At 45.4% G+C, this 26,856-nt stretch overlaps 7 protein-coding genes across 9 annotated transcripts; 2 read left to right on the plus strand and 5 right to left on the minus strand.

Annotated features, from left to right (window-relative positions):
- The first annotated feature begins 200 nt into the window (after window positions 1-200).
- On the plus strand, window positions 201-15,017 carry LOC120900429 (epidermal growth factor receptor substrate 15-like 1). Of its 3 annotated transcripts, XM_040307414.1 has the most exons (12): window positions 202-768; window positions 1,320-1,364; window positions 2,023-2,259; window positions 2,342-3,226; window positions 4,451-4,603; window positions 4,674-4,763; window positions 6,148-6,210; window positions 7,043-7,726; window positions 7,795-7,983; window positions 8,285-8,383; window positions 13,512-13,887; window positions 13,960-15,017. In XM_040307414.1, the coding sequence occupies exons 1-12, from the start codon at window positions 751-753 to the stop codon at window positions 14,832-14,834; spliced, it is 3,714 nt and encodes a 1,237-aa protein (XP_040163348.1). In that variant the 5' UTR covers window positions 202-750; the 3' UTR covers window positions 14,835-15,017. The 3 variants fall into 3 exon arrangements, with proteins under 3 accessions (XP_040163350.1, XP_040163348.1, XP_040163349.1); XM_040307416.1 differs by lacking the exon at window positions 8,285-8,383 and having other exon boundaries at window positions 201-768; XM_040307415.1 differs by lacking the exon at window positions 6,148-6,210 and having other exon boundaries at window positions 203-768.
- A 277-nt stretch (window positions 15,018-15,294) lies between these two features.
- On the minus strand, window positions 15,295-19,561 carry LOC120900440 (glutathione S-transferase E14-like). Its single transcript, XM_040307428.1, has 4 exons — window positions 19,453-19,561; window positions 17,123-17,355; window positions 16,842-17,045; window positions 15,295-16,775 (listed from the first exon to the last, which is right to left on the minus strand). Exons 2-4 carry the CDS (start codon window positions 17,279-17,281, stop codon window positions 16,467-16,469), a joined length of 672 nt encoding a protein of 223 aa, XP_040163362.1. The 5' UTR covers window positions 17,282-17,355; window positions 19,453-19,561; the 3' UTR covers window positions 15,295-16,466.
- On the minus strand, window positions 17,566-20,664 carry LOC120900432 (glutathione S-transferase 1-like). Its single transcript, XM_040307420.1, has 3 exons — window positions 20,251-20,664; window positions 19,347-20,178; window positions 17,566-19,276 (listed from the first exon to the last, which is right to left on the minus strand). Exons 1-2 carry the CDS (start codon window positions 20,605-20,607, stop codon window positions 19,843-19,845), a joined length of 693 nt encoding a protein of 230 aa, XP_040163354.1. The 5' UTR covers window positions 20,608-20,664; the 3' UTR covers window positions 17,566-19,276; window positions 19,347-19,842.
- LOC120900431 (glutathione S-transferase 1-like) lies at window positions 18,397-19,657 on the plus strand. Its single transcript, XM_040307419.1, has 2 exons — window positions 18,397-18,641; window positions 18,733-19,657. The coding sequence occupies exons 1-2, from the start codon at window positions 18,415-18,417 to the stop codon at window positions 19,319-19,321; spliced, it is 816 nt and encodes a 271-aa protein (XP_040163353.1). The 5' UTR covers window positions 18,397-18,414; the 3' UTR covers window positions 19,322-19,657.
- Window positions 20,665-20,778: 114 nt separating the features above from the next.
- LOC120900433 (glutathione S-transferase 1-like) lies at window positions 20,779-21,766 on the minus strand. Its single transcript, XM_040307421.1, has 2 exons — window positions 21,323-21,766; window positions 20,779-21,257 (listed from the first exon to the last, which is right to left on the minus strand). The coding sequence occupies exons 1-2, from the start codon at window positions 21,671-21,673 to the stop codon at window positions 20,931-20,933; spliced, it is 678 nt and encodes a 225-aa protein (XP_040163355.1). The 5' UTR covers window positions 21,674-21,766; the 3' UTR covers window positions 20,779-20,930.
- Window positions 21,767-22,493: 727 nt separating this feature from the next.
- Window positions 22,494-23,497, minus strand: LOC120900441 (glutathione S-transferase 1-like). Its single transcript, XM_040307429.1, has 3 exons — window positions 23,277-23,497; window positions 23,002-23,202; window positions 22,494-22,912 (listed from the first exon to the last, which is right to left on the minus strand). The coding sequence occupies exons 1-3, from the start codon at window positions 23,418-23,420 to the stop codon at window positions 22,592-22,594; spliced, it is 666 nt and encodes a 221-aa protein (XP_040163363.1). The 5' UTR covers window positions 23,421-23,497; the 3' UTR covers window positions 22,494-22,591.
- A 214-nt stretch (window positions 23,498-23,711) lies between these two features.
- LOC120899586 lies at window positions 23,712-26,776 on the minus strand. Its single transcript, XM_040305592.1, has 6 exons — window positions 26,554-26,776; window positions 26,279-26,479; window positions 25,875-26,189; window positions 24,445-24,609; window positions 24,171-24,380; window positions 23,712-24,093 (listed from the first exon to the last, which is right to left on the minus strand). Exons 1-6 carry the CDS (start codon window positions 26,695-26,697, stop codon window positions 23,773-23,775), a joined length of 1,356 nt encoding a protein of 451 aa, XP_040161526.1. The 5' UTR covers window positions 26,698-26,776; the 3' UTR covers window positions 23,712-23,772.
- Between the last annotated feature and the right edge of the window lie 80 nt (window positions 26,777-26,856).

Raw genomic sequence — 26,856 nt, forward strand, 5'->3', positions numbered from 1 at the left:
TCGTGGAAAAGTGCAATTTTTCAGAACATTTTCACGAGTCTTTTTTTATACTACGGGAAATTAGATCGATTTCGCTCTTCCCACTGTGCGCAATTTGAAAACTGTCACTGCGCCCACTGTCGATCTGACAACTCGCTCTCGCTCTCCATCTCGCTTCCGCAGACACACACGCGCACAGAGCGAGAGGAACAGCAATTTGCGAGACGGAAAGCTCGCTGGCTGTCAAACGGGGCAAACGGGAGTAGCACAGCGCAGCGTACAGAGCAGCGTAGGAAAAAGTGCGTAAAGTTTAAGCAAGAAACACACCCACACATACGCGCACTTGTCGTGTTCGTCCTGAAATTAGGCAAGCGCAAAGTGTAGTGCCAGCAAACAAATAGGAAAGGGAAAACTCGCACCTCGCCGTTTGCAAGTGATAACAGTGTGTTTGGGCGAGCCATCATCATTATCTTCCTTGACTGCTGGTGGTCCCCCCGTCGCCGTGTGTATTGTTTCTTTCGTGTGCATCATCCCGTCTCGTGTCGCTCTGCTCAGATTTGATGCACACGCACACACACTGTTCGGCCAGCGGAGGAAGACAGCAGCGCACACCACCAACGGCAGCAGGCAGCAGCAGCAGCGGGCAGGCAACCGCGGAGAAGAAAAAAACAATACCACCACACCAAGCCCACCGAGGACGGATCGATTCCGATTGCACACTTTTCGCAGTACACAGCGCCGCCTCGCAGTAGTAAAACGATCCGTCACACAATGCCCGACATTGTAAAGGTAAGTGTGTGTTTCGATGGAATTTCGCTGGAAGCGTCATCCCTGTGTGAACTCTGTGTGTGTTGTGCTATTCCTGTGCAAACGGTGCAAGGAAGATTCCCCCCTTAAAGGGGGCTTTGGTTCTGTGGAACTCGTCCTATTAGAATTCAGTGAAGACAAGTGGCCCAAAGTGTGCAGTGAGTGTATGGTTTGCGAACGCCATTCAGTTTTATTACACGCCAAGAATTCCCTGCCCACTTACAACGCCCTTTTTGTGCTGTGCTTATCAGTGTGGAGAAACGTTGTGTGTTGGTGGTGTATCGGGCTGCATGAAGGCGCAGCTTCGTGCCATGGAATACTTCCACTCTCAAACTGCCAAGGAGAAACACTAATCGATATAAAACAAAGATTAAAAGAAAAGATTCTCAGAATAGGGAAAAACGTCATTCCGTCAACGACGATGATGATTGTGATTTCAAATGCCACTAGAGATTTGTGATTTGTATCATGCCTAATATGTGCGTACGGTTCTGTTCTTTTCTTCCACCTTCATCAACCCAACTCATCTACAGATCGCGGGAGACCACATCCTGATATACGAGGCTTACTATAAACAGGTGAGTTGAAGGAAACCCAACTACAACATCATCATCATCGTCAAGGCCTACTCTATTGCGAGTGTTCGGTCATTCTGGTCGATACACCTGTGCCAAATCAGGAAATCCCGTTGATGAGACACTGTGGCGGAAGTGGACAGTGTCCAGCAACGACGATACAGTTTGCTGATAGCACAGGAGTGTTTATCAACTCCATTTTACGCAGCCAACAGTCATAATCACATTGGAAAAATGAGTAATGGTAGTAAATCGGAACTAATCACGTTCAGTTTGACAACGGAGTGTTATAGACCCGTTTGACCTACCTTCACAGTGCTGCTCCAAAACAAAGCCAATGTGGTACTACTGGCAGGCGGGGAAAATCGATAAATGGATTCGGAGCGTGCGAAATACGCTGCCTGGCAGGCCGTAATACCTTTCTTATCGGGTTTAGAAACCTTACACGAAGAGATGATTGATTTTAGACGTTAATTTGGAGCAAAGCATGATTTTTTTTCATGATGTAATTTTACTCAAGTTTTATAAACATTTACTTGCAAAAAGAATGGTTGCACCTATTGCATAACACAAAAAAAATCGCAACTCGTGGGCAACCAATGCTTTCGAATGCTTTTAGCAAAAGATGACTGTTTCTATCCTTTCATCGCCCCATATACAGCTCGATCCAAAGGAGGCGAACGAAATCGGTGCACTGGATGCGGCGAAATTCCTCAAAAAGTCCGGCCTCAGCGATGTCGTCCTCAGCCGGATCTGGGACCTGTCCGATCCGAACGGTAAGGGCTTCCTCACGAAGGAGGGATTTTTCGTCTCGCTCAAGCTGATCGGGCTGGCACAGGAAGGTTCCGAGATCAATCTCAAAAACATCTACAATGTCCTGTCGAAGCCACCGAAGGTGGTAAGTAATAATTGCTTTCTGTTACATTTTATTTAAAAACAATTTAAAAAAATCATTTCTTCTCCCCGTTCCCTTTGTGCAGGGCGATCTACCAAAAGTACCGGCACAGGTGAAGCTGCTCCCGGTCGAAAGCACAGACTGGTCAATGAAGCCGGAAAAGCGGCAACAGTACGAGCAGCTGTTCGATTCGCTCGGCCCAATGAACGGGCTGCTGCCCGGCGCGAAGGTCCGCATGACGCTGATGAACTCGAAGCTGCCGGTGGAGACGCTGGGCCGCATCTGGGATCTGGCCGACCAGGATCGCGACGGCAGCTTGGACAAGCATGAGTTCTGTGTGGCGATGCATCTCGTGTACGAAGCGCTCGACAAGCGTGCCATTCCGGCCATGCTGCCGCCCCAGCTGCAGCGTAACTATGCTCCCCAGCCGCCACAGAACGGCGGCGGGTTTGACGCGTTCGGCGGAGGTGCTGCCGACGGTGCCGGTGGCTTCGTCGCTAACTTCCCGAGCGACATAGCGCCCCCGCCGGTGGTGCCGCCGCTGCCGGCTGCACTGGCCCGACCGCCGCCCATGACCGCTCCCGTCATTCCACCCGTACCGATGGGACTGGGAGGGGTGCCGCTCGTGTCCGCGTCGGCACCACCGATCGAGGTGACCAGCTGGGTGGTGTCGCCGCTCGAGCGCTGCAAGTACGAAGAGATCTTCAACAAGAGCGACACCGACCGGGACGGGCTCGTGTCGGGGCTGGAGATTAAGGACGTGTTTCTGCAGTCGGGCGTGGCGCAGAACAAGCTCGCCCACATCTGGGCCCTGTGCGACACGAACCAGTCGGGCAAGCTAAAGCTGGAAGAGTTCTGTCTCGCCATGTGGTTCGTCGACCGGGCCAAGAAGGGTATTGATCCGCCTCAGGCGCTCGCCCCGAATATGGTACCGCCCAGCTTGCGCAAGAGCTCGCTCATCCAGGCACAGGTGAGAATGGAGGGTTTGGAGTAGTGATGTGTAAAGGCCGGGCTACATTGATCGTACTCGCAAGCGTAATTTTGATTTTCACTAGCGCATCTGGCGGCGGCTGACCGAAGCATTTTGCCAAACAATTTGGAGCCAGAAAATACGTTATTTTTCCATGTTTTTTACTAAAAACGGAGGAGAAAAGTTTTGTAAAACGTAGATACACATGTTTTGCACGCATTGCATCCATTTTTGCAATGGAAAACGATGGAAAAACTACTTAATTTTGAGATCCGGCATAACCATTCCCTGGATAACCAAAAATAGCTTCCACCAGTCGCCGCCAGATGCGCTAGTGAAAATCAAAATTACGCTTGCGAGTACGATCAATGTAGCCCGGCCTTAAAGTTGGCAAAGTTTTGGAGTCGGCTCCGAATCGACTTCTGAAGGTAGAGCCGTCCAGCATTGTCCGTTTGGAAACCCCTGGAGTTGTCCGGAACCGCCCGGAGTTATCCGGAGTCAAAGCCATGCAGTTTCGTCCGGAGTCATCTGTAGTCGTCTGGAGTCGTCCGGAGTCATCCGGAGTCATCTGAAGTCTTCTGAAGTCATCTGAAGTCATCCGAAGTCTTCTGAAGTCATCTGAAGTCATCTGAAGTCTTCTGAAGTCATCTGAAGTCTTCTGAAGTCTTCTGAAGTCATCCGAAGTCTTCTGAAGTCATCTGAAGTCTTCTGAAGTCTTCTGAAGTCATCCGAAGTCTTCTGAAGTCATTTGAAATCTTCTGAAGTCTTCTGAGATCATCTGAAGTCTTCTGAAGTCATCTGAAGTCTTCTGAAGTCATCTGAAGTCTTCTGAAGTCCTCTGAATTCTTCTGAAGTCATCCGAAGTCTTCTGAAGTCATCTGAAGTCATCCTAACCTCATCCATCCCTCGTTTGTAGTCGTTCAGAATTGGAGTCGTCTGGAGTCGAGCGGAGACGTCCAGTGCAATGTTTTGTTGTCAGGCATTTCACCTCCAACTCCGACTCTGACCAACTCCAAACGACTTAGGACGACTCCGACTGCGACTTCGACTCCGTTCGGAACTAGTGGTTCCAATTTTGCCGGACTCGGAATCGGACTAGCAATAGCTTGAGTCGGATCGTAGTCGTGGCTGCGCTCCAGAGAGCACACCACTAGTTTGGAGGGTTAATTTTGGAGTTTTACATTTTTACTTATTTTTAACAAACGTCCTCCTCTCCGCCCGCAGGAACCACCACAGCCAACGTACAGCAATCCGGAGCTGGAAATGATATCCAAAGAAATTGACGAGCTTGCGAAGGAGCGCCGCCTGCTGGAGCAGGAAGTTGCGCAGAAGGAGGCGGATGTGCGAATCAAGGGCGGTGAACTGCGTAGTCTCCAGGTATGCGGTGCTGCATTAAACACTTTTTAAATCAAAATTTGCTAATCTATTTACTGGTTTCTATCAACAGAGTGAACTGGACACACTTACGGCCACGTTGAAGCAGCTGGAAAACCAAAAAGGTGAAGCACAGAAGCGACTGGATGACCTTAAGAATCAGGTAAGTGCGGATTTAGATTATGCCGTGCTGCTGCACACCTGTCTAACCCCTCCCCCACCCCGGGGAAGGTGGACCCACACTGCTGTCCCTCTCCTAACACAATAACCGGGTCCCCCAACTGCGGTCAGTGGTATTTTCTTGTTTTTTTTACTTCTTTCTACTAAAAAGTAACATGCATCCCTTTGATAGTTTATTGTTATTTTGGCCTAACTTGCTGTATATAAAATACTAAAATTGTCTAACATTGGTTGTACTCGCAGAATAAACAGGTAATTGAATCGCTTTTCGGATTCCATCAATTCCTATCCTAACACTTGATAATATTGTTTGCAAATTTTAACCCATTTTAGATTAAGACTGAGTTATTTTGAATGTGCATGTAGTCATGTAATTCCTTCCTTTAAAATGTAATCGTGCATCTTTCAGCGCATGACGTTGAATTTGCATTTTTCAGTGCCAAAATCCTTATCTCTCGATTTGTGCATCATCATGATCTCGACCTTGTCTGTTATAAAGTATGGCAGATCTTTTTTAATTATGCCAACAACAGTTTGTTGCCCTCGGTGCGAGAAGCAATTGTTTAAATTTATCTTATCAGCGCTCCGTGCCACTCTTGCTGCAAGAAGACTGTGGTGTAGTTTAGTGTGTTGAGTTTATTGTAATGTTTCAGATCTCATTGTCGCCCAACGATGTTTGAATTCGGCTGCTGGGCAATTTCATTGCGTGATGCACAATGCTAAGCGCACGATTAAACTCATCGCGAAAAGAAGCGTTGCGATATTTTATTTATTTTGAATTATTCGTAATATTGTATATTGTCAAAACGATAAATGTATATGAAATGCGAAATCAAATGCTCGCATGAATCAAATGACTTCGGGATATCGTTAATACATGCATCGTCTTAACAAACGATTATCAACTGTCACTAAATTATATTTCATTGTATGTTACGTACCATTTCCGTGTTTTGTAAAATGTTCATAATAATACTGTGTACATGTGTGGAACATCGTTTTATCCTAAGAGCCCTTAGTGAATAATGGTAAAAAATTGACATAATTAAATAATGTATGCATGTACGTTGGTATGGATCGATTTACTTCTACTAACAATGCTCTTATAACCGGACAAACTCAACATTTACGTTCTTAAGTGAATTATTAATGCAACTTTTGATGATTTCTACACCTTTTTTTCTTGCTAACTTCTCTGCTCGTATCTTTTTTGCGTGTTTGTTTCGGGTTTCTATAAAACAAAAAACAATAAAAACTACTACTTGTGTTTGGTTTGATTTGTGCTTGTGTATCTCCTACACACTCTACCTGATAAAAAACAAAACAAAAAAACTCTCGAATGGTGTGCCACATTGTCACTACTGTAGCAAGTAGATGTAGATCAAGCCTTGCTAGAGGTAGCGTGCAGCATTGACGAAGCTCGTCAACAGGTTCGTTTATTTTTTTTATGATTTTTCTTCTATTCGTCCCATTTCGTTCTCAGCTTGCGTTTTGTTGTTTCATTTTCCTTTCACTGTTACGTTTCGTTTCGTTTTAATTTAATTCATTTCATTTTCAGTGCCGTTTCCTTTGTTCATTGTCGTCTCCATGTCGTTGTCATGTTTTGTTTTGTTATCCATTTTTATGTGCCTTTTGGTTATTGGTTTTATCTTGTTTTCCTAGATCGTTTTACGTTACTACATTTCATCCGTTTCCACCGGGTCCGGTCAATGTGGCTCAATATCATTTATGTGTTTCTCCATATCTTTTTTATGTTTTTTTTTTTTAAATTATCTATGTTTTTTACTGCGTTCTTTTTTTACATGTAATTGGAACTTTTTGTTCGCTAGTTATTATTTTCGGTGTTAACTTTTTGTTTACCAAAAACAATTATTTTAATAAAACACATGTTTTATTCAATATGAAAACAATATCTTACACACAAACACACATCTTCTTTGTTGTGGATAATTTATCTAAACGTTCGGTAGAAAATAACATATAAGTAGTTTAGAATTATGATTGAAATGAATTATTTGAAGGGCCCATGATGCTGATTGCCTTGACCGGACAGTTGTGAAACGGGATCCCCATCTCCTTCTTCTCTTTTCCACCATTATCCCCACATTCCCTTACTTGTCCTTCAATAAATGCTACCTGTGTTATGTGTTTATTGTACCCGGAAGCGTTGTTCTACTTTTACTAATCAAACTCTACTCTTTCTCTCTTGCTGCGTGTTCGTTTTCTTTATTTTATCGGCAATCGTTTGGCTGCACATATCAGGTGACCAAAATTCGCGAACAGTGCCAGAAGCAGGAGGCAACGCTGAAGGAGCAGGAGGGTGAGCTGGACTCGCGCCGCTCCGAGCTGCAGAAGCTGCGGGACGAGGAGCAGTCGCTCGAGAAGGAGTACAACACCAGCACCAAAGAGGTCGACCGGCTGACGTCCCAGCTGCAGGACACGCAGCTGGAGATCAGCCAGGTGAAGGCCATGGTTACTCAAATACAGGAGTACCAGCGTCAGATGACGGACGCGCTGTCGATGTTCCGGTCGGCGATCGAGTCGAACGACCCGATCCTGGTGTCCGACTACTCGCTCAAGATCGAGCCCGAGTTCCGCGAGGCCAAGCAGGCACTGGAGGAGAAGGAGGTGGAGAACGCGAACAAGCGCGATCCGTTCGGCGACAACCGGTCGAACGGGTTCGGTGCGGGCGAGCCGGCCGAGACGGGCTTCGGTGACGATTTCAAGTCGTCGAACGGTTTCGCCACCCAGTTCGACGTCGGATCGAACGGCGGATTTCATGGCGGTACTGCGGCGGCGGGCGGCTTTGGGGAAGACGGGTTCGGTGCGTTTGGGGCGAAAGCGCCGTCGCACGCCATCGGTGGGGGAGCGGCGGATCCGTTCGGATCGGGCGCTGCCGCCGATCCGTTCGGTGACCGGAAAGGTAGCGGCAGTGCAGCAGCAGAGGTAAGACGATTATGACGAATGTTGGGCCACGTAGACTCACTAGACTAACCATTATTTTTTTTTTTTAGCCCGCCAAAGATGAGTTCGGATGCGATCCGTTTGCCATACTACATGCGCCGACCACTGCCGGTCAAGCACTGTCGCCTAGTCCCAGCAAATCCGTTGCCCCGCCACGTCCGGAATCGCCCAGCCCGGCACTGCCGCCGAAGAAGGCAAAGCAACCACCACCGCGTCCCGCTCCACCACGACCAATGCAGGTAAGTCACCGCTAAGCCCCCGGGGGACTGTGAATCCTTCCCTACCATGCCACTGTAGCGTCCGTTCTCTGGACGATGGTAGAACTTAGAAGGGATTGGAAACCCCGTTTACTAACTGTCAGTAGCACAGTAGATTAACTATCTCTCTCTTTCTTTCTCTTAACTGTAATTCTTGTTTTATTCTTTTCTTCTCTAACCAACTATAAACACTTACTGACAAAACCAACCTTCTACGTAATTTCCACTCTACGCGCAACGTCCTCCTCTATATCTCACTCTCCCACTACTTGCGCAACGGCAGGGCCCTACGCCTACCAAACCTGCACCACCGGCGTCGGATGCATTCGGTGACAGTAGCGGCGGCGGCAGCTTTGCCAACTTTGCCGACTTCGACAATAAGGTAGTTATCAACAACCAGATTATCTATCGTTTTGGCACGAACCCTAGATGGACATGACGAGAGAGGAGAGGATGATCGATCCGCGATCCTCTCTCTCTTTTCTCTGTGTTTTTTTCGGAATTTCCCATCATCATTCGTGTTTTGTTGATGCCCTGCCGCTCTATCGTTTTCCTCTTCTCTCTGCTCGTTGTTTGGTTTTGTTTTTCCATCTCCTCGTTGCATACCTTCAGTACTTTCAACAGTGCTTTTCTTTCCCTGTGTGGTGTGCACTCTCGGCACACGCGATTTTACTGTCATGAGACAGTTTCTTTGTCATTCATTTTCCTTTCATCTTTGCACTTGTATATTAATAGTGGCATGTTTGTTGTATTTTATGAAGCAGTATTTTCCTTCAGTTTGCGTATAGTTTTCACTTCTCTTGCTAATTTTCTACTAATACTATCTTTGTACTATCACACAGCAGGTTACATTTATTTTGTATTTAACTGCATGTTGTTTGTTTTTAATAGCCTTTAAGCTAGTGCGTAGTGATATACAATATCTAATCAAACTAATAAACTATCGTACCGCCGATTATATTTACTTTGGTTGTTGTGTTTTTATGCTTTAGTTTTAAATTATTTCATTGAATGCATTTGGTAGGTGTATTCTTTTGTACAGTTTCTAATGGTCGTTAAATTTGTATTATGCACCTGTTTTCTTTTTTTTATTACTTTTTAGTGGGTATCAACATATTAGGTAGTTTGGAGCATATTTAGCACTCTTTCAAATTTCATTACAATCAAAACGCTTGCTTGCTCTGGCTGCTGGCACATACGACACACACACGCTCAGGCTGGGCTGCCCTCCCCTTTTATAATATCTAACCATTCTCTTTCTTCTTCTTTTGCACTTCTATCGTTTCATCGCGCCCATTTCAGTGAATATCATCCGAGTAATAGTAATACTAATAGAGACTAACAAATAACCGCGAAAGCAACTACTGATGGGCGGAGGCAAAGAAAGCGAAACTCGTACTAGTACTCCCCCTTGGGTCGCGCGCGTGTGTGTGGGTATCGAGTTAATACTTGAATACTAACCGTGTTTGCACACGAGCGCGCGCGCTCCATCTCCAAAATGCACAGTATCTCACAGCAAAACACTCGAAATCATAGTGAAATAGCCCATTGAAAGCGTAAATTATAGTCGATTTAGGTGATGCATTAGTGCAACAGTGTTCTTCACTATCAATTGCTGAGCGGCACGCTGCGAGTGCAACAACACAAACACAAAAAGTATAAGAAGCTCTCTATATTTTGAGTTGAATGTATGTGTTAATCTACATCTCGATCGTGTGTGTGTGTGTGTGTCTGCACTGTTTACTGCATCGCGTTAGATGTGAGAAACAAAGAGGGATTTATCCGCGCGCATACACAATCATATTTCGCGCAATGTTACATGGACGAATTGGTACGAAATAACTCAATTAGCATCATCTTTAAAATAGTAACAACCCCACACACACACGCACGCACGGTGGAGATGTCTAACGAGTAATAGTACTGAATTCTAAGAAGCTTAATCACTAAACTATCAACAAAAAAAACGTAGCGCCGTTATTAGCAACTCCTGTGTTCGAAAGGAGTACGAGGACGGGGGTGTGTATATTCTATTCATATTGTTTTCCTGTTTCTTGTTAAACTCTTTAATCAAAACGATAAGATATTGGATCGAAGAAAAAATGACCATTGATAGGAGGAGGAGGAGTAGGCCGCCCCTAAGCGTGTGCGGGGGATCAGAGTTCGTGTAGAAATGAATGAACAAAAACTAACCGACGAGAGAGAGTTATGCATAGATATATACATATACAGATAATACATACGCAAGCCATATTATATTTACCAAACGGATATGGGATTAAATGTACCGTTTAAAAAGCCAGCGTTTCTCTCTTTGCATAATATTAGCTGTGTTGTAGCTTAGCGCAGACGCCTTCGGATGGCGCTTTCCGTGTTCAAACCCTTTCCGTTTCCCCGTCTTTGAGCTTCGGTTGCAAAACGCAAACGAAGTAGTTGATCTCGTTTGACCATTTTGGATTTGCTGTTTGGTTTATGCTTCTTCTAAGTTTGCTAAGCTGTTAGTTGGTGAAGATGCGATTCGAAGCGTGTAATACCGCGTTACCGTAATTGAATTAAAAGTCGCGCTAATTACTCGTTAAGGAGTAATAAAAAAACAAGAATCTCATTACAACTCATCCAACTTTGCACATTACGCTGTTTATTTGTTTTCACGGTAGAAAAAGAGACAACAACTCCCCTGTTTTAAAAGAGTTAATCAAAACGTAGCAAATTTATTTGATATTCGCACCCACGTGTAGTAGAAGGCTGCATGATGGCGCGCTGCATATGTAAGGCGTAGAATGTTTGTGCACCTTTAATGATCTTCATCTAACACTCAATTAGGGTGAACGAATGTTGTTTCAGTTAGCCATCAGTATTTAAGCATTTGCGGGCAAAAGAGAATGCTGTAATGCTGCAAAAGTAATCACAACACTCCATTAATGAAAGAGATAACTAAATTAGAGAAACCTATTTATTCGCAACAGCGTTTTGTGCTGCATTGATTGATTGTGTTGGAATGGTGTTTTTTTTTTTTTGTTGGACTATCGCAAATAAAAGCAAACAAATTATATCGTTACACAATAATGTCCATAAAGCATAACAATAAAGCCCCGAGTTTGGTGCAAAATTGAATCGAATTAACCCGAAATTTAGAACAATTAACAAAATTAACATTATTTTCTCACAAAAAACTAAATTACTGATTGAACTATGATTGCTTTTGTCGTTATATTACACTTCTTATCAGATGGTTACTTACACACACACAAACACTCTGTTGTAAATATAAAATTGTTGGAACTTTGCAAGGATTTTCATTCCCCCCAGAACAGTTACAGGGTTTTCCAGGAATACTTACAGGGTTTCCCACGATTTATTGGTTGGTTCTCATCAATTTTCGGTGGGTTCCCATACAGGGTTTCCCACGATTTATTGGTCAGTTCCCATGATTTATTGGTGCGTTCCCACGATTTTTTGGTCGTATCCTATAGATTTTTGGTTCGTTCCCATATTTTATTGGTATTTTCCAATTGGATATCAATACAATTGGACCAACAAATTCTGGGAAACGACCAAAAAATCGTGGGAACGCACCAAAAAAATATGGGAACCCACCAAAAATTGATGGGAACCAACCAATAAATCGTGGGAAACCCTGTATTGTTTTGGTGCGTTCCCACGATTTTTTGGTCCAATTGTTTTGATATCCAATGGGAAAATACCAATAAATTATGGGAACGAACCAAAAATCTATGGGATACGATCAAAAAATCGTGGGAACGCACCAAAAAATAATGGGAACTGACCAATAAATCGTGGGAAACCCTGTATAGCTGTGGGACAGTTTATTGACTCCTTCTTACTTGAAATGAACTTAATGTAATGGGAATTGGAATCTGTAGCAGCCTTAATTGGATAAATCCAATAGGAATTTTCAAGGAGCCTGTCTAAAAAGGGTGCATGAGTCCAATTTCCATCATTTAAAGTTCATTTGCTATAAGAAAAAGTCGAGGAAGTGTCCCACAACTACGAGAACCCTTGGAAAACCCAGTAAACATAACAGAAATGTGTATTTATAGTTCGTTTGAGAGATTATTTTACTTTAGTTGATTCTGCAACGCTTAAATTTAGCAAAATGTGAGTTTGTGTGAGTGTGTAACATGTGCAACATGTTAAATGCCCCTCCCATTATTACTGTAGCGTAATAAGCACACACAATCACACAATCCATTTCAAACGCATCGTCGTTAAAAACATCGAAAGAACAATTCATATACACATCATCTAAATCATCAACTAAAGCCGGAAGTTTAACCGTTTAGCAGTTGAAGAAGCGTGTTTCATGCTTTCTTCTTAGGACACACCCTACTTATCTAGGAGCGAAGGCGAAAAAGAAAAAACAAAAATATATATACATACCGATAACAAAACAAGCAAAGCAAAAGCCTCGTACTAACACGACACTCTCTCTCTCTATCTCTATTTCTCGTACGTTATCGTTTTTGGCACCGTTTCTATTTTTAGTGGTAATGTGGCTCGCGCGCGCAACTTTTGCATGATGGATGTCGCGTGCAATTGGACGTTACACTACTACTAATGGCTCGCGTACGGTGGCGAGGATAATTCAGTAATAATACGCAGCGCAGTGCCGTGTCTATAAAAGCTAAACATATCCGAACGCATTTTAGCGCATATAAGTTACATTTTCACTTGCGAGAACAACCTGTTAACCGGCGAAAGGCACGGTGTGCTATCAGAAAAGCTTCTCTAATACACAGCCCTACCCCCCAGCTCCGATAATCAATCACGTGCTACTAGCTATACTCCCTCTACTAACCCGAATATGCTCTATCTACACCACAACACAAATCGTTGTTATCTCTACATAGTGGCCCACCCAAACCAGACCTGTATTGCGGACAAAACGGGCGACGTCGATGACGACGACGGTGGTCTTAGTTCTGCTGTAAATTAATGGAAAAATACTTCTCTCTACTATCTTAAGCTAATTATGCCCACCTACTACACTACATCTACCGATCTTTCTTTTTCACTTTCACTACTTTCAATTCAATCGATTTAAGCTTCCTTTGCTAATTCGGAATCGGTTATCGGCGTGTTCCACGCTGTATTAGTTCGTGCCAAAACTAAACTTGTTTTTTTCGCTTTATCGTTTATCATCTTTTTGTTTACATGTTTCACTCTCTAACCATTTAATGTTGTATTGTTTTGTTATCGTTTGAGTCATTGTGTTCGTTTCAATTTTTTTGTTAATATTTTACATTTTTCTAATTTATTTTCCTTTTTTTCTTTTTTCTTTCTTTTTATACCACTCTCTTCCAAACACATCTTCATCTTTGTTCAATAATGTACACACACGAAATCGACACACAACACACAACACACACACACGAAATCGACACACAACACACACACAACCACTGTATTACACCTCTGTTGTTGTTTTGCCGCGTGTTGTGTGCGCACCGGGGGCTTGTTGGTAACATGGTGGTGTTGTCGTCGAGCAGAATCTCAAACCCGTTACCTCCCAAACACTGCAACAAGCGTCCCCGTCATTCGGTAGCAATCGTTCGCTGACGGGCTCCAGCTTCAATGCGGCGACACTCGGCAGTATGCTACCAGCGATGGGGGCAGCAGCGCCGGTGACACCTACTGCTACCATCACCATTGAGGCGGCCACACCACCAACACCGGCAGCAGCATCGGTGGTTCGGTCGGTCGTCGTTACACCCGTCGCTCAGTTTGCATCGTCGTCCACAGCGCCGACACCGGTTCCGGTAGCCGATTTTGCGGACGATCCGTTCAAGGACTACCGGTACGAGGATCCGTTCAACATCGAGGATCCATTCGCCGACACGGAGGAGGACGATAAGCAAGTGAATGGTTCGTATTTTTTCGATGGCGATGTGGCCTTTCTGAGATAAAATTAACCAATTTTTGCTTTTACTGCCACAGATCCATTCGCATCGACAACGAAGAACAACAACAATGTGTTGAGCGCTTTCGACGCCAACTTCGGCCACTCTACCAACACCGCTTCCGTGGAAGAGCTGGACGAACTGTTCAAGGGTGTGCGCATTTCCGGGGACGGTGCAAATACGCCCGTGCTAAACAACAGCAAACTCAACAACACCACCAGCCGGCTCAACAACAACAACAATACTCTATCGCCAATCGGCACGACAACCAAGTCCCCGTTCACGTCCGATCCGTTCGATGCATTTAATGATAATTTCTCCAAAAACACCAACCAAACGGACGGTGCCGTCTCGCTGTTCGGCGCGTTCGGCAATGGCGATGGTGGCGATGCGCTGGCCAAAAGGACCGGTGACGACAGTCTGTTCGATGCATTCCGTGCGACAACAGGCAGCAGCACCACTTCGCCCACGACGGTACCACCCACGGGCGCGTCGTCCACCGCGACGACGACGCTGATGATGCTGAAATCGTTCGAGGACGAGTTCTCCAAGATGGACGCCACGAACGTGCTGAACAACAATCTCACCACGAGCAGCGGCAGCAACAACGAGTTCGATGCGAAGTTTGACGATGCGTTCAGTGCATTTGGCACCGGTGCATCGTCCACCACCAACAGCAGCAGTTCAAACATAGCTCGGTACGGTGCTGCCTTCGGCGCCACGTTACCACCGCCGGCGGCAAAGAGTTTCAAACCAAACGGTGGACCGTCGACGACCGGTAGCTTGAAGCGGCCGGATGGTAGTGCCGATCCGCCCAAGGTGCTGGAGCGGTTCAATGCCGACTACTCCAAGGGCGAAACGTTCGATGCCGACCTGGAGGCGGTGCTGCAGCGATCGCTGGTGGAGAAATAGCACGGGTGAAGAAGTGTCCCACACGCGGGGGTGTCCGCTCTGCAACCCGGCTCTGTATTACCAAAACAGTTTTATCGCTTTGACGCGCTGCCGCGATTCCAATTACGTTTAGTATATAGGTCACAGAGAACGAGAGGAAAGAGATAGAGAGAGAGAGAGAGAGAGAGAGAGAGAGAGAGAGAGAGAGAGAGAGAGAGAGAGAGGGGTCTCTTTAGTGGACTTTATTTACAAAAAAAAAACGACAAATCGTACATCACACACACACGCTACCAAACGCGCCCGCGTGTTTTAGACAGTGAGATAGGAGAACAAATGATTTAAAAAAAAACTCTCACTAAAACAGGAATAATTATGAGAATTACGCGAAACGCAACAAAACAACAATTCCATTAGTAAATCATATCTGTGCCTCCTCCCCAGATGTGTTAAAGGTTAGCTTTATTTTCGTTCCTTTGTACCGTTTTTTGTGTATTTTTTGTTATTTTTAGATTATATTTTTCAAGCCATTACCTGCTTCTTGGAAGAGAGATGGCCGGCGTGTTAGAATGATGTGTTAAACAGACAGAGTAGGGCTATAGTATATATCTATACATATATTTACGCAGTGTTGAAACAACTTTAATAGAGAGACTCTTAGAAGGAATTAGCATGAACATAACGTAATGAATTTAGACAAAAACAAAAAGCTGCAAACCGCATGCTGTCTTTGACATCAGAGAAAGAGGAATGAATTAACGCAGAAGGAATAGAATTTCCGCTTGTAAATAATACTAATGTACTAAACCTGTTTCAAAGCGCTCGAACGATGTTCGCGTTTGGCTGGTGGGAGGCTTAGGAGAAGATACACGAAGATTTCATGCATCACGTGGACATCGTGGATGGAAGTTAAATGCGTATAAATCTAACGTCACAGAATGGATAGAGAGAAATGGTAGGAGACAAATTATTTGTTTTTTTTTTTTCATTTATTATTTTTCCCTTTTTTCTCACAAGTTCATCGAAGAAAACAAATCTTGATCACGAAATTAACTATGTAGCAGCAAAAATTGCGTAGAACTGTGAAGAAATCCGGTATCAATTGGAAGGATCCAGCCGGCAAAAACGCGGCAACGAGATGAAATGTGTGCGTCATGTTGAAATAGATAAATGTTGAATAATTGTGTCGGACAAGATTTGTCGGATTATTGTTAAAGTGAATATATTACTCATGCCGTAAAAAACATTAACAAAGTTTAAATCCTGGTAGAAAGGGGATGATGGTACGACCACACGCGCAGCAAACGCTGTATGAAGCAACGCAAACTCCGTGGAACAAATGATACTCTGATAACTTATAACAGTTCACACACTTGCCTGCCAGGTGTGTGATCCTCGCGAAGCGTAGATTCTCACAAAATTATTACACTCCTTCCCGCTTCCGCGAATGTGTCGTGTAAACTGTAAATTAAACATCCAGAACGTATCGAGTGTGTATGTCGCAGCGAAAGCGAAGATCGGCAACACTCTCACCCACAGAGATTCTCAAGGCACCGATACAAGCACAATAAAGAAGAATGAGAACATAAAACATCAAAAACAAGTGCACTGAAATCAAATCCTACGATGAATATAGAAGCGTTTGAGAAGCGTGTTCTACAGCTTAATCTTTCCCGCTAAATGTTTGCGCAACATGTCCAACCCAACACGGTTCTGTTCGTTGTAGTATGGCAGCGCTTCCATCACCGCGAACCACTCGCATACCCGCGGCCAACGATCCGCCACGAGCGGCACAAAAATGGCCACCGTGCTGAGTGTCGCGACGATCGCGAAATCTGCCACCGAAAGCTGATCGTGTGCGGTGTAGCACGATCGCTGCAGAAACTGCTCCAGCGCATCGATCGCTGCCTCGATCGGTTTGAGATGCTGCGATGGGTCGGTAATGGCACCGCTGAAGATTTTACGCTACACAAGAGAACGGTTTTAAATGGCAAAGAAAGGGAATTGGTTTCTAGAAGCCGCGCTACATACCATAACTTCCGCATCGCGCTGAAACAAACAGCCGTTGTTGAAGCACAGCATGTTGAAAACTTTGGCGCGCGTCAGTGCGTCGGGCAGGGCTAGCATGTGCCCTGGTGGGGCAAAGGTATCGCACAGGTACACTAAAATAGCGTGACTATCGGTAAGCGTTAAATCACCGTGCCGTAGGACGGGGACCGTGTGCAGTGGATTAATCTGGAAATTGAAGAGAGAGAGAGAGAGAGCTTAAATTAGATCAACTATTCGCTAGTCGTTGCGAGGGGCTCTACTACCTTAAGATAATCGCTACTTAAATGGCCACCCTTAAAGAGATCGATGTACTCGAGCTTGATGCGGTCCTTCACACCGAGTGCTGCAATCGCTAGCAGGACGCCCCGAACCGGTGGACTGACCTCGTCGTAGTACAGAATCATGGCCGGAGAAGTCGTCATCTCGTCGTTGAGGATGCTGTTGCTACACTGATTGAAATCAATCGCGAATAGATGCGATTTTCAGTCAAATGAAACTATGGAAAGGAAGAGATGAGACTAGAGATGGGTAACACTGATTTAGATGATTGAATCCTAATGAGTCTTAAAAGTGAATCGAATCGAAATTTTTATTTTTTGTAATTCTTCCTCTTGAACCTTCTAAATCTACATATATCTCTAAAGATTCATGAATCTCTAAATGTTCATGAATCTAATGAATCATTAATCTCTTAAAATTCATGGAATTTCAAAAATGCACGGATATCTAAAGATTTATTAATGTTTAGAAATTCAAACTTCTGATGCGTTATGCATCTAAAGTTTGTCCTTGTTTTGATTTTAGTTAGGTGCATCGATAAGCGATTGAAATAGATTCTAAAATTCTTCTTATCAAACGAATCGAAACGATTGCCAAATGCTGCATTATTGCGACCCATGAGTAGCCCCAGCCGAAGATCAGATTGACGCTTTTAGATATTCATGAATCGGTAGAGATTCATAAATCCTAAGCTATTCATGTTTTCAAAGAGATTAATGAGTTTTTGAGATTCATATTAATCTTAAAAGATTCATAAAAATATTCAATTATTCATGAATCTTTAGATATTCTTGTAACTTTAGTAATTCATGAATCTTTGGAGTATCGATTTAAGATTCGATTCACTTCGATTTACGAAAGATCCATGAAGCACAACCCTAAACGAGACCTCCCTAGGAGAAGAATTTGCGGTTAAAAGTGGGGTGAAAAGTCTAGTCGAAACTTGATCCAATTAAAGCTCATCTCGTGATGCACTTTGAATTATTATGTGTCCCCACCACGGTCTATCAAGGCCGTCGGTCTATTCTATAACTTATTTATGTCCAGCATGTTAGCTCTTCATAAATAGCACTCGCAATGAGTCAGCAGTTCAGAAGTACTGGGCCCAAATTAGGCGTGACACACACTACGTTATCGATTTGTTCCACACCGTCATTAAGGTGGGGTTTGGGAAGGGGTTTGATATTTCCACCTTCGATTAAGATTACGTCAAATGGCCTTAAATCCAGCACACACACAAAAATGAGAACAAACGCCGGTTTCGCTCTCCGAAAGTATGCTCTCAAGGTCAAAGTCCGACAAAAGGGCCTCGTATAAACTCTGCCAAAAGAGAGGAGAGGACGCAGCAGGTCATCTTCGACCGTTTGACTTTTTCGTGGGGGGACGCTCTTCAGTTCCATTCGAGATGTCGAGCAAGCCGGTCCTGTACACGCACACGATTAGTCCCGCCGGCCGTGCGGTCGAGCTGACCGTGAAGGCGTTGAACCTTGACGTCGATGTTCGGTAAGCCACTGAAGAAGAGGAGTCGCCTTTTCACATGTGTCGTAAAACTAATGCGGCCTTCTGTCTTCTTTTTACTCTTCTCCTTGTCCAGCGAGATGAACGTCTTCAAGGGTCAGCATATGAGCGACGAGTTCAAGAAGCTAAACCCCGTCCAAACGATTCCAACGCTGGACGACAACGGATTCGTGCTGTGGGATAGCCACGCCATCATGATCTATCTGGCGCGCCGTTACGGTGCCGACTCCGGCCTCTACACGGACGAGTACGAGCAGCAGGCCCGCATCAATGCGGCCCTCTTCTTCGAGAGTTCGATCCTGTTCGCGCGGCTCCGCTTCTGCACGGACAATCTGACCGTGCTGGGCAAGAGTGCGATACCGGAGGAGAACCTGCAGCGTGCGCTGGAAGGGCTGCAGCGGCTGGAGAGGATGCTACAGTCGGAGTATGTGGCCGGCGATCAGCTGACCATTGCGGATCTGAGCTGCGTGAGCAGTGTGGCCACACTGCACCTGATGCTGAAACCGTCGGCGGAAGAGTTCCCCAAAACGTTCGCCTGGATGGAACGGTTGTCGAAGTTGCCGTACTACGGGGAGGTGATGGGACGGGGGCTTAAAGCGGCCGGAGAGCTGATGCAGACGCTTGGTAGCAAAAACAGCGGTGGTGGTGGTAGTGATGGTAACTAGAAGCGCAGTAGGCAGTGGAACTTACTCTACGCTGTGAAGTGAGGGACGAAGATGGCGCTGCTTAAGCTGCTCTAGTATCCGTTGCGGAGGAATTCTAGCACCAAACTGAGCGTTCTCGGGCTTAATCTTACCTTACAAGTATGTGTTTGTATGTTGATAATCGCCGATAAGAGCATGAAAGCATTCCAGAATTCTTTTCAGTACAGGTACAAACTGTTTGTTTACATTTCAGGAGAACTTTATTTAGAAATGTCAATTTCATTCGCTGCTTGTTTTTTTTATATTTTTTTTCGGTTTATATGCTACCAAATAAACGTAGATGCTGCAGCAATAGAATTCCTCCGTGCATGTGTGTTGGTGACATTGAAAAGCCGCAAAACAGGGCGGCCGGGCGGAACCGACAAGAATCATAAACAAACTCCAAATCTTTTTGCTTGTGCATGTGTGCGTGCGCGTTTGGCTTAAGTCACTATGGGACAGCAATTCCCCGTGAAGTGGTCAAAACCCTTGGAATCGTGGCTTTACTTCGCAGCGACCGACGCCCCATTTTTAAGCCTCATTGATTCACAGATTTCTGCAAACTCTACCGCCCCTTCCTGGTTAAGCTGGTCGTAGTCAGGCAGGGTACGACTGAGTCGTTCAATCCACGCCACCAGCGCCGGATAGCGGGAGCGATCCATCGGGAAGAACTCCTCCATCGTCGCAATCGTTGCGATGCAGCTAACATCGGCCAGCGTAAGTGAGCTTCCCGCAATGTAATCCTCCACCAGGGCGTCGTTCAGCAGCTCGTACCCTTTCTTCATGTAGTCGATTTTGTCCTGCAGCACTTCCGCCGATCCTTCGTACAGTATCGGTTCCTGGAGGGAAACATAAACGCCCATTATTACACAACATGTTCTTTTTGCATGCCAAAAACAAACAAAACTTACGAAATAGAACCGCAACCGAGAGAATAGCACGCCCGAATCGAAGTGCAGGCCGGCGTTTACCTTCGCCCGAGCGATTGGATCTTCCGGATAGAGGGTTTGACCATCCTTTCCGTACTTCTGCACCAAATAGATGATGATGGCGTGACTGTCCCGCACGATCACACCACCATCGTCAATCACCGGGATTGTGTGCTGCGGATTAAGGCGCAGAAACTCGTCCGTCCGATGATCACCGGCGAGCAGATTGATTGGGACGATGTCTAGGGACAGGCCGAGCAGCTTGGCAGTCAGTTCTACGGCACGACCCGGCGGGCTTAGTTTCGCCGTGTAGAGCTTGATGATGGGGTTCGTCGCCATGGCTCCGTCGTGTTGAGCGGTTCGAGCGTTTCTAATCGAACGTTCGTCGTTCTAATGGCTACACAGTGGGTTTGAATTAACACTCGTTCGGTGCGAGTGTGTCGGTAGTAGTGAGAGGAGAGGCGATCTCTTTATCAAATAGCGTGTAAAGCAAACATCAAATACTGCATGTCATTATTTGGAGACGCCGTTTTCTTTTTATTAGCATACATTGAGCATTACAAAATTGTGACGTCGACACTAAAAGTACTATTACGCAAAGAAAGTGATGCAAATTGAGAGAGCATATTTGGTAGCTGTTTTATCGCTCAACCAGATCACGTTCACTTGGCTTTGCTGCGGTTTTCCTCCAACTTGGCACGGTACAGCTGAGCGAGCTCTTCCGCACCCGCCCGATTCGTTGCCTCGTAGTACGGCAGCTTGGCAAGGCGTTCGACCCAACCGGCCAGCCTCGGATACTTGCCGGCATCGATCGGGAAGATCGCATGCATCGAAGCAATGCTGGCGATGCAGCTCAGATCGGCCAGTGTCATCTCGTTGCCCACGATGTACTCGTCGACCAGCGTGTCATTCAGCAGCTCGTACGCGCGGTACAGATTGTCGATCTTTTCCTGCGGTGTCTCGGTCGCTCCGTAGTACAGTATTGGTTCCTAATGTAAGAACAACCTTTTAAATGAGTCACATACAGCTTCACTACGCATCCTAAAAGCCTTACCAAATAGAACCGGAACCGGGCAAACAGAACGCCCGAATCGAAGTGTAGCGCCGCGTTAACCTTCGACCGTTGCACCACATCCGACGGATACAAACTGTCGCCCTCGGGCTTGCCGTACTTGCTCACCAGATACACATTGATGGCGTGGCTGTCCCATACGATCGTCCCGTTGTCGTCGATCAGCGGGATGGTGTGCTGCGGGTTCAGCTTCCGGAACGCTTCCGTCAGATGTTCCTGCGCGAGCAGATTGATCGGCACGATGTCGAGCTCCAGCCCGAGCGCCTTTGCTGTCAGCTCGACCGACCGGCCCGGTGGGCTGAGTTTGGCCGTGTACAGCTTAATGTTTGGCATGGTCGTTTGAATGGCGTTTCGGGCTCAAAAACGGATCTGTACGACAACACGGTTCGAATGGGAATGTTACGCTCTGTGCGAATTCTAAAAGGCGAGAGTATGCGCGAATGGAATGCGAATTAATTTCGTTGACTACTCACAACGACAAACGATTTTCAGCTGTACTAGTGTGTGTGTGAGTGTCTGTTTATACACAGGCAAATATTTGCATTTGACGGGCGGTAAACAATTGGAAAGCATTTGATTAGATAATAGGGCGCTCGCTAGGGGTTTGGGGGTTGGTTGGAGACACGATTGGGTGAGGGAAAGCAGTCAAACAAAAACGCCGGCAAACGAACGTTTGCTTTTATTATCTGTTTTATGTGTGTATGTGTGTCTGTTTTTGCAAGTGTTTGATAATTTGTTTTTAATCTTTGCTGCTTTTTTTTCGTCTCCCGCACAACTGGCCATTATTTCTGTTTGTCATGTTTTGATTTGCTTCCTTTTATGTATTTTATTATCTGTATTCAGTGCACTTAACTTGTTTGCCCTTTCTCATTACTATTTTTTATATTCTTCTTGCGTTTTATTACATACTTATCAATTCTTAGTAACATTTCTCTTTTTATTCCTTTCTTATCTTTCTTTATTGTATTCTATTTTTTTTTCGCTCATGACTCGTCAATGCTTGGATGCTTTTTCTATGTTTTACTGTATATGATTATCAGTCTTTGTTTCATCTCGTAATCATCTTTTTTTCTTTCTTCACTGTTTTATTTTACTTTTTGTCTTTTCTATTTTCGGATGCTCTTTCTTATGTTTTACTGTGAAGTCATGAAACTACTGATAACAATGACTGCTTCTTACTTTTTTTATTTATCTTTATTCCAAATGCTTCCAAATTTAACTCATAATAATCGTTTGGTCTCTCGCACCTTTTTAAGCCTTAGCATTCTCCTCCTTTTTGGCTAGCACAAACTTGCCCAGATCGGTGCCTCCGCCACCGTTCGCTTCCTCGTAGTAGGGCAGCTGCTTCAGCCGATCGATCCACGCGTAGATCCGGGGATGCTTCGACTGCTCCAACGGCACCACACCCATAATGCTCGAGATCGTGGAAATGCAGCTAAAGTCGGCAATCGTCATGCTCGGTCCGGCGACAAAGTCGTCCACCAGTGTGTCCTCCAGCAGCTCGTACGATTTCTGCACGTACTCAACGCGATCCTCGGGGATGTCCGATTTGCCGAAGAATAGGATACGTTCCTGTGGAAGGGGTTGGAAAATGCTTGGCGTTATGCTGGAACTGGAACCGGTCTCAGTCTTTTTAAGGGAAAACAGGTCACGTCACTTACAAAAATGAATCTCATCCGGGCGAACAGTACGCCGGACTCGAAGTGCAGGGCCGAATTTACACGGGCCTGCTTGACGGGGTCTTTTGGATAGAGGCTATCATCTTTGCCATACTTCGTCACCAGATAGATCATGATCGCGTGGCTCTCGGTGATGATCGTACCGTTGTCATCCAGCACCGGGATCGTATGTTGCGGGTTTAGCTGTGCACGTAAGGGTAATGTAATGCATACCAATCGCTTTCTTTCTAACTTTCTCTCTCAATCCCATTACGTACCTTCACAAATTCCGGCTTCAAATGGTCACCCGTCAGCAGATTAATGGTCTTCTGCTCCAGCTCCAAGCCCAACGCTTTGGCCGCCAGCTCCACGGCACGGCACGGTGGGCTAAGGTGCAGGGTGTACAGTACAAGCTTGGACATTTTCGCAGCGAACTAAAAACTGGATGGACACACACCGTACACGTTCAAGAGACACACCCCAACTGATGATTGGCTGTGGATGTCTGTAGCATCGACCCCAAGCATAGCAAACGCCCCATGCTTCGGATGTGCGACTGTGTTCGTTGGAAGGGCCCGAGATAAAGCATTACTTGGGGATGGTGTTGTTGTGTGCGTGTCGGCGAATTTATTTCATACTCATTCCGGTTCTTCGTACTTCGTACATAAAAGCAGAAGCGAATTCCTGTTTTTTATGCACAAGAAACACGTTACTTGGTGCTTTAAATTCTACACTTTATTTGACTAGTTAACTACCGCGAATAGCTTGAACCTGTTACAGTTTTGCATTCTTCGCCAACATATTCACAATGAACTCGGCCAGCTCTGTGGCACCGGCACCGTTGATCTCCTCATAGTACGGCAACTGCTTCAGCCGCTCCATCCACCCGTGCACTCGCGGGAACTCGGACCTTTCCATTGGGATAAAGCCCACCATAGAGGCGACCGAGGAAATGCAGCTCAGGTCAGCGATCGTCATACGTGAGCCGGCTACGTAATCGGTCTGCAGCGAGTCTTCCAGCAACCGGTACGCCTTCCGGACGTACTCGATGCGATCTTCCGGAATTTCTGGTTTGCGTCCAAAAATTGCCAACTCCTATATGTGTAGATACATAAAATGACTTCCTCATTACTTGTGGGCTTCAACATAAGGGTCTTCCTGCCGAAACCTACGGTAATGAATCGCAACCGAGCAAACAGCACACCGGACTCGAAGTGCAGTGCCTCATTGACCCGAGCCTGCTCGACAATGTCCGTTGGGTACAGCGCATCCTTCCCTTCGCCCTGGCCGTACTTACGCACGAGATAGATCATGATCGCGTGGCTTTCGCTGATGATCGTCCCATTATCGTCCAGCACGGGGATCGTATGCTTAGGATTGAGCTGTAATAGCAAATACCAGTAGCAGCAGGGTTATCTTCATCTCCTCTACAAACACGTGCTATACCTTCAAGAACTCAGGTGTCAAATTTTCCCCAGCAAGTAAGTTCACAAGCTTGCGCTCTAACTCCAATCCAAGCGCTTTTGCCGTCAGCTCCACCGCACGGCACGGTGGGCTCAGACGAACCGTGTATAACACAGGTTTTGGCATCGTTGCGACTGGGGGTTTCGTCTACGAAGCGCCTTGTACACTCTGAAGTCAGCGATAAACTGGCGTTGGTTATGATTTGTAGTTCTTGCCGACCATCGGGATGCGTTTTTAAAACGCATACCGTTACAAAAACTGATAAAATGTGTAGAAAGGTATATAAGCATTGTCACTGACCAGATGCAGGTGAAAAACAGAATGGGCAGGTCTCATCAGCAGTATCAGCGTCCCGGTTGCAGCCCAATCGCTCATTAGGCTTAATGAAGTATTTGTAAACAGACGTGTAATCATACCGTAAATCACGACGACTCATATCTCAATCGATGACAATTCGCTTTTTTTGCAAACCCATCGTTATCGATTTTATGAGTTCATTCAAAGCCAATCACTGAGGTACTGAGGTCTTTTCGCTATTCAAACGAAAGTGTATTAAGGAAAGATGTTGAGAACCATCTACACTTTAGCAATCTAGTAGGGCAGATTCCCACATCTAGATAAGTCATCTAGCCCAGTCATCTAGATAAGAGTAACCACCAGTAGAGTTGTAGCTACTTCATGTTATCATGTACTTCATGTCATGGGCGGTAAACAATTGGAAAGCATTTGATTAGATAATAGGGCGCTCGCTAGGGGTTTGGGGGTTGGTTGGAGACACGATTGGGTGAGGGAAAGCAGTCAAACAAAAACGCCGGCAAACGAACGTTTGCTTTTATTATCTGTTTTATGTGTGTATGTGTGTCTGTTTTTGCAAGTGTTTGATAATTTGTTTTTAATCTTTGCTGCTTTTTTTTCGTCTCCCGCACAACTGGCCATTATTTCTGTTTGTCATGTTTTGATTTGCTTCCTTTTATGTATTTTATTATCTGTATTCAGTGCACTTAACTTGTTTGCCCTTTCTCATTACTATTTTTTATATTCTTCTTGCGTTTTATTACATACTTATCAATTCTTAGTAACATTTCTCTTTTTATTCCTTTCTTATCTTTCTTTATTGTATTCTATTTTTTTTTTCGCTCATGACTCGTCAATGCTTGGATGCTTTTTCTATGTTTTACTGTATATGATTATCAGTCTTTGTTTCATCTCGTAATCATCTTTTTTTTCTTTCTTCACTGTTTTATTTTACTTTTTGTCTTTTCTATTTTCGGATGCTCTTTCTTATGTTTTACTGTGAAGTCATGAAACTACTGATAACAATGACTGCTTCTTACTTTTTTTATTTATCTTTATTCCAAATGCTTCCAAATTTAACTCATAATAATCGTTTGGTCTCTCGCACCTTTTTAAGCCTTAGCATTCTCCTCCTTTTTGGCTAGCACAAACTTGCCCAGATCGGTGCCTCCGCCACCGTTCGCTTCCTCGTAGTAGGGCAGCTGCTTCAGCCGATCGATCCACGCGTAGATCCGGGGATGCTTCGACTGCTCCAACGGCACCACACCCATAATGCTCGAGATCGTGGAAATGCAGCTAAAGTCGGCAATCGTCATGCTCGGTCCGGCGACAAAGTCGTCCACCAGTGTGTCCTCCAGCAGCTCGTACGATTTCTGCACGTACTCAACGCGATCCTCGGGGATGTCCGATTTGCCGAAGAATAGGATACGTTCCTGTGGAAGGGGTTGGAAAATGCTTGGCGTTATGCTGGAACTGGAACCGGTCTCAGTCTTTTTAAGGGAAAACAGGTCACGTCACTTACAAAAATGAATCTCATCCGGGCGAACAGTACGCCGGACTCGAAGTGCAGGGCCGAATTTACACGGGCCTGCTTGACGGGGTCTTTTGGATAGAGGCTATCATCTTTGCCATACTTCGTCACCAGATAGATCATGATCGCGTGGCTCTCGGTGATGATCGTACCGTTGTCATCCAGCACCGGGATCGTATGTTGCGGGTTTAGCTGTGCACGTAAGGGTAATGTAATGCATACCAATCGCTTTCTTTCTAACTTTCTCTCTCAATCCCATTACGTACCTTCACAAATTCCGGCTTCAAATGGTCACCCGTCAGCAGATTAATGGTCTTCTGCTCCAGCTCCAAGCCCAACGCTTTGGCCGCCAGCTCCACGGCACGGCACGGTGGGCTAAGGTGCAGGGTGTACAGTACAAGCTTGGACATTTTCGCAGCGAACTAAAAACTGGATGGACACACACCGTACACGTTCAAGAGACACACCCCAACTGATGATTGGCTGTGGATGTCTGTAGCATCGACCCCAAGCATAGCAAACGCCCCATGCTTCGGATGTGCGACTGTGTTCGTTGGAAGGGCCCGAGA

The sequence above is a fragment of the Anopheles arabiensis genome, chromosome 3 (assembly GCF_016920715.1).
Source record: "Anopheles arabiensis isolate DONGOLA chromosome 3, AaraD3, whole genome shotgun sequence".
Classification (NCBI taxonomy): domain Eukaryota; kingdom Metazoa; phylum Arthropoda; class Insecta; order Diptera; family Culicidae; genus Anopheles; species Anopheles arabiensis.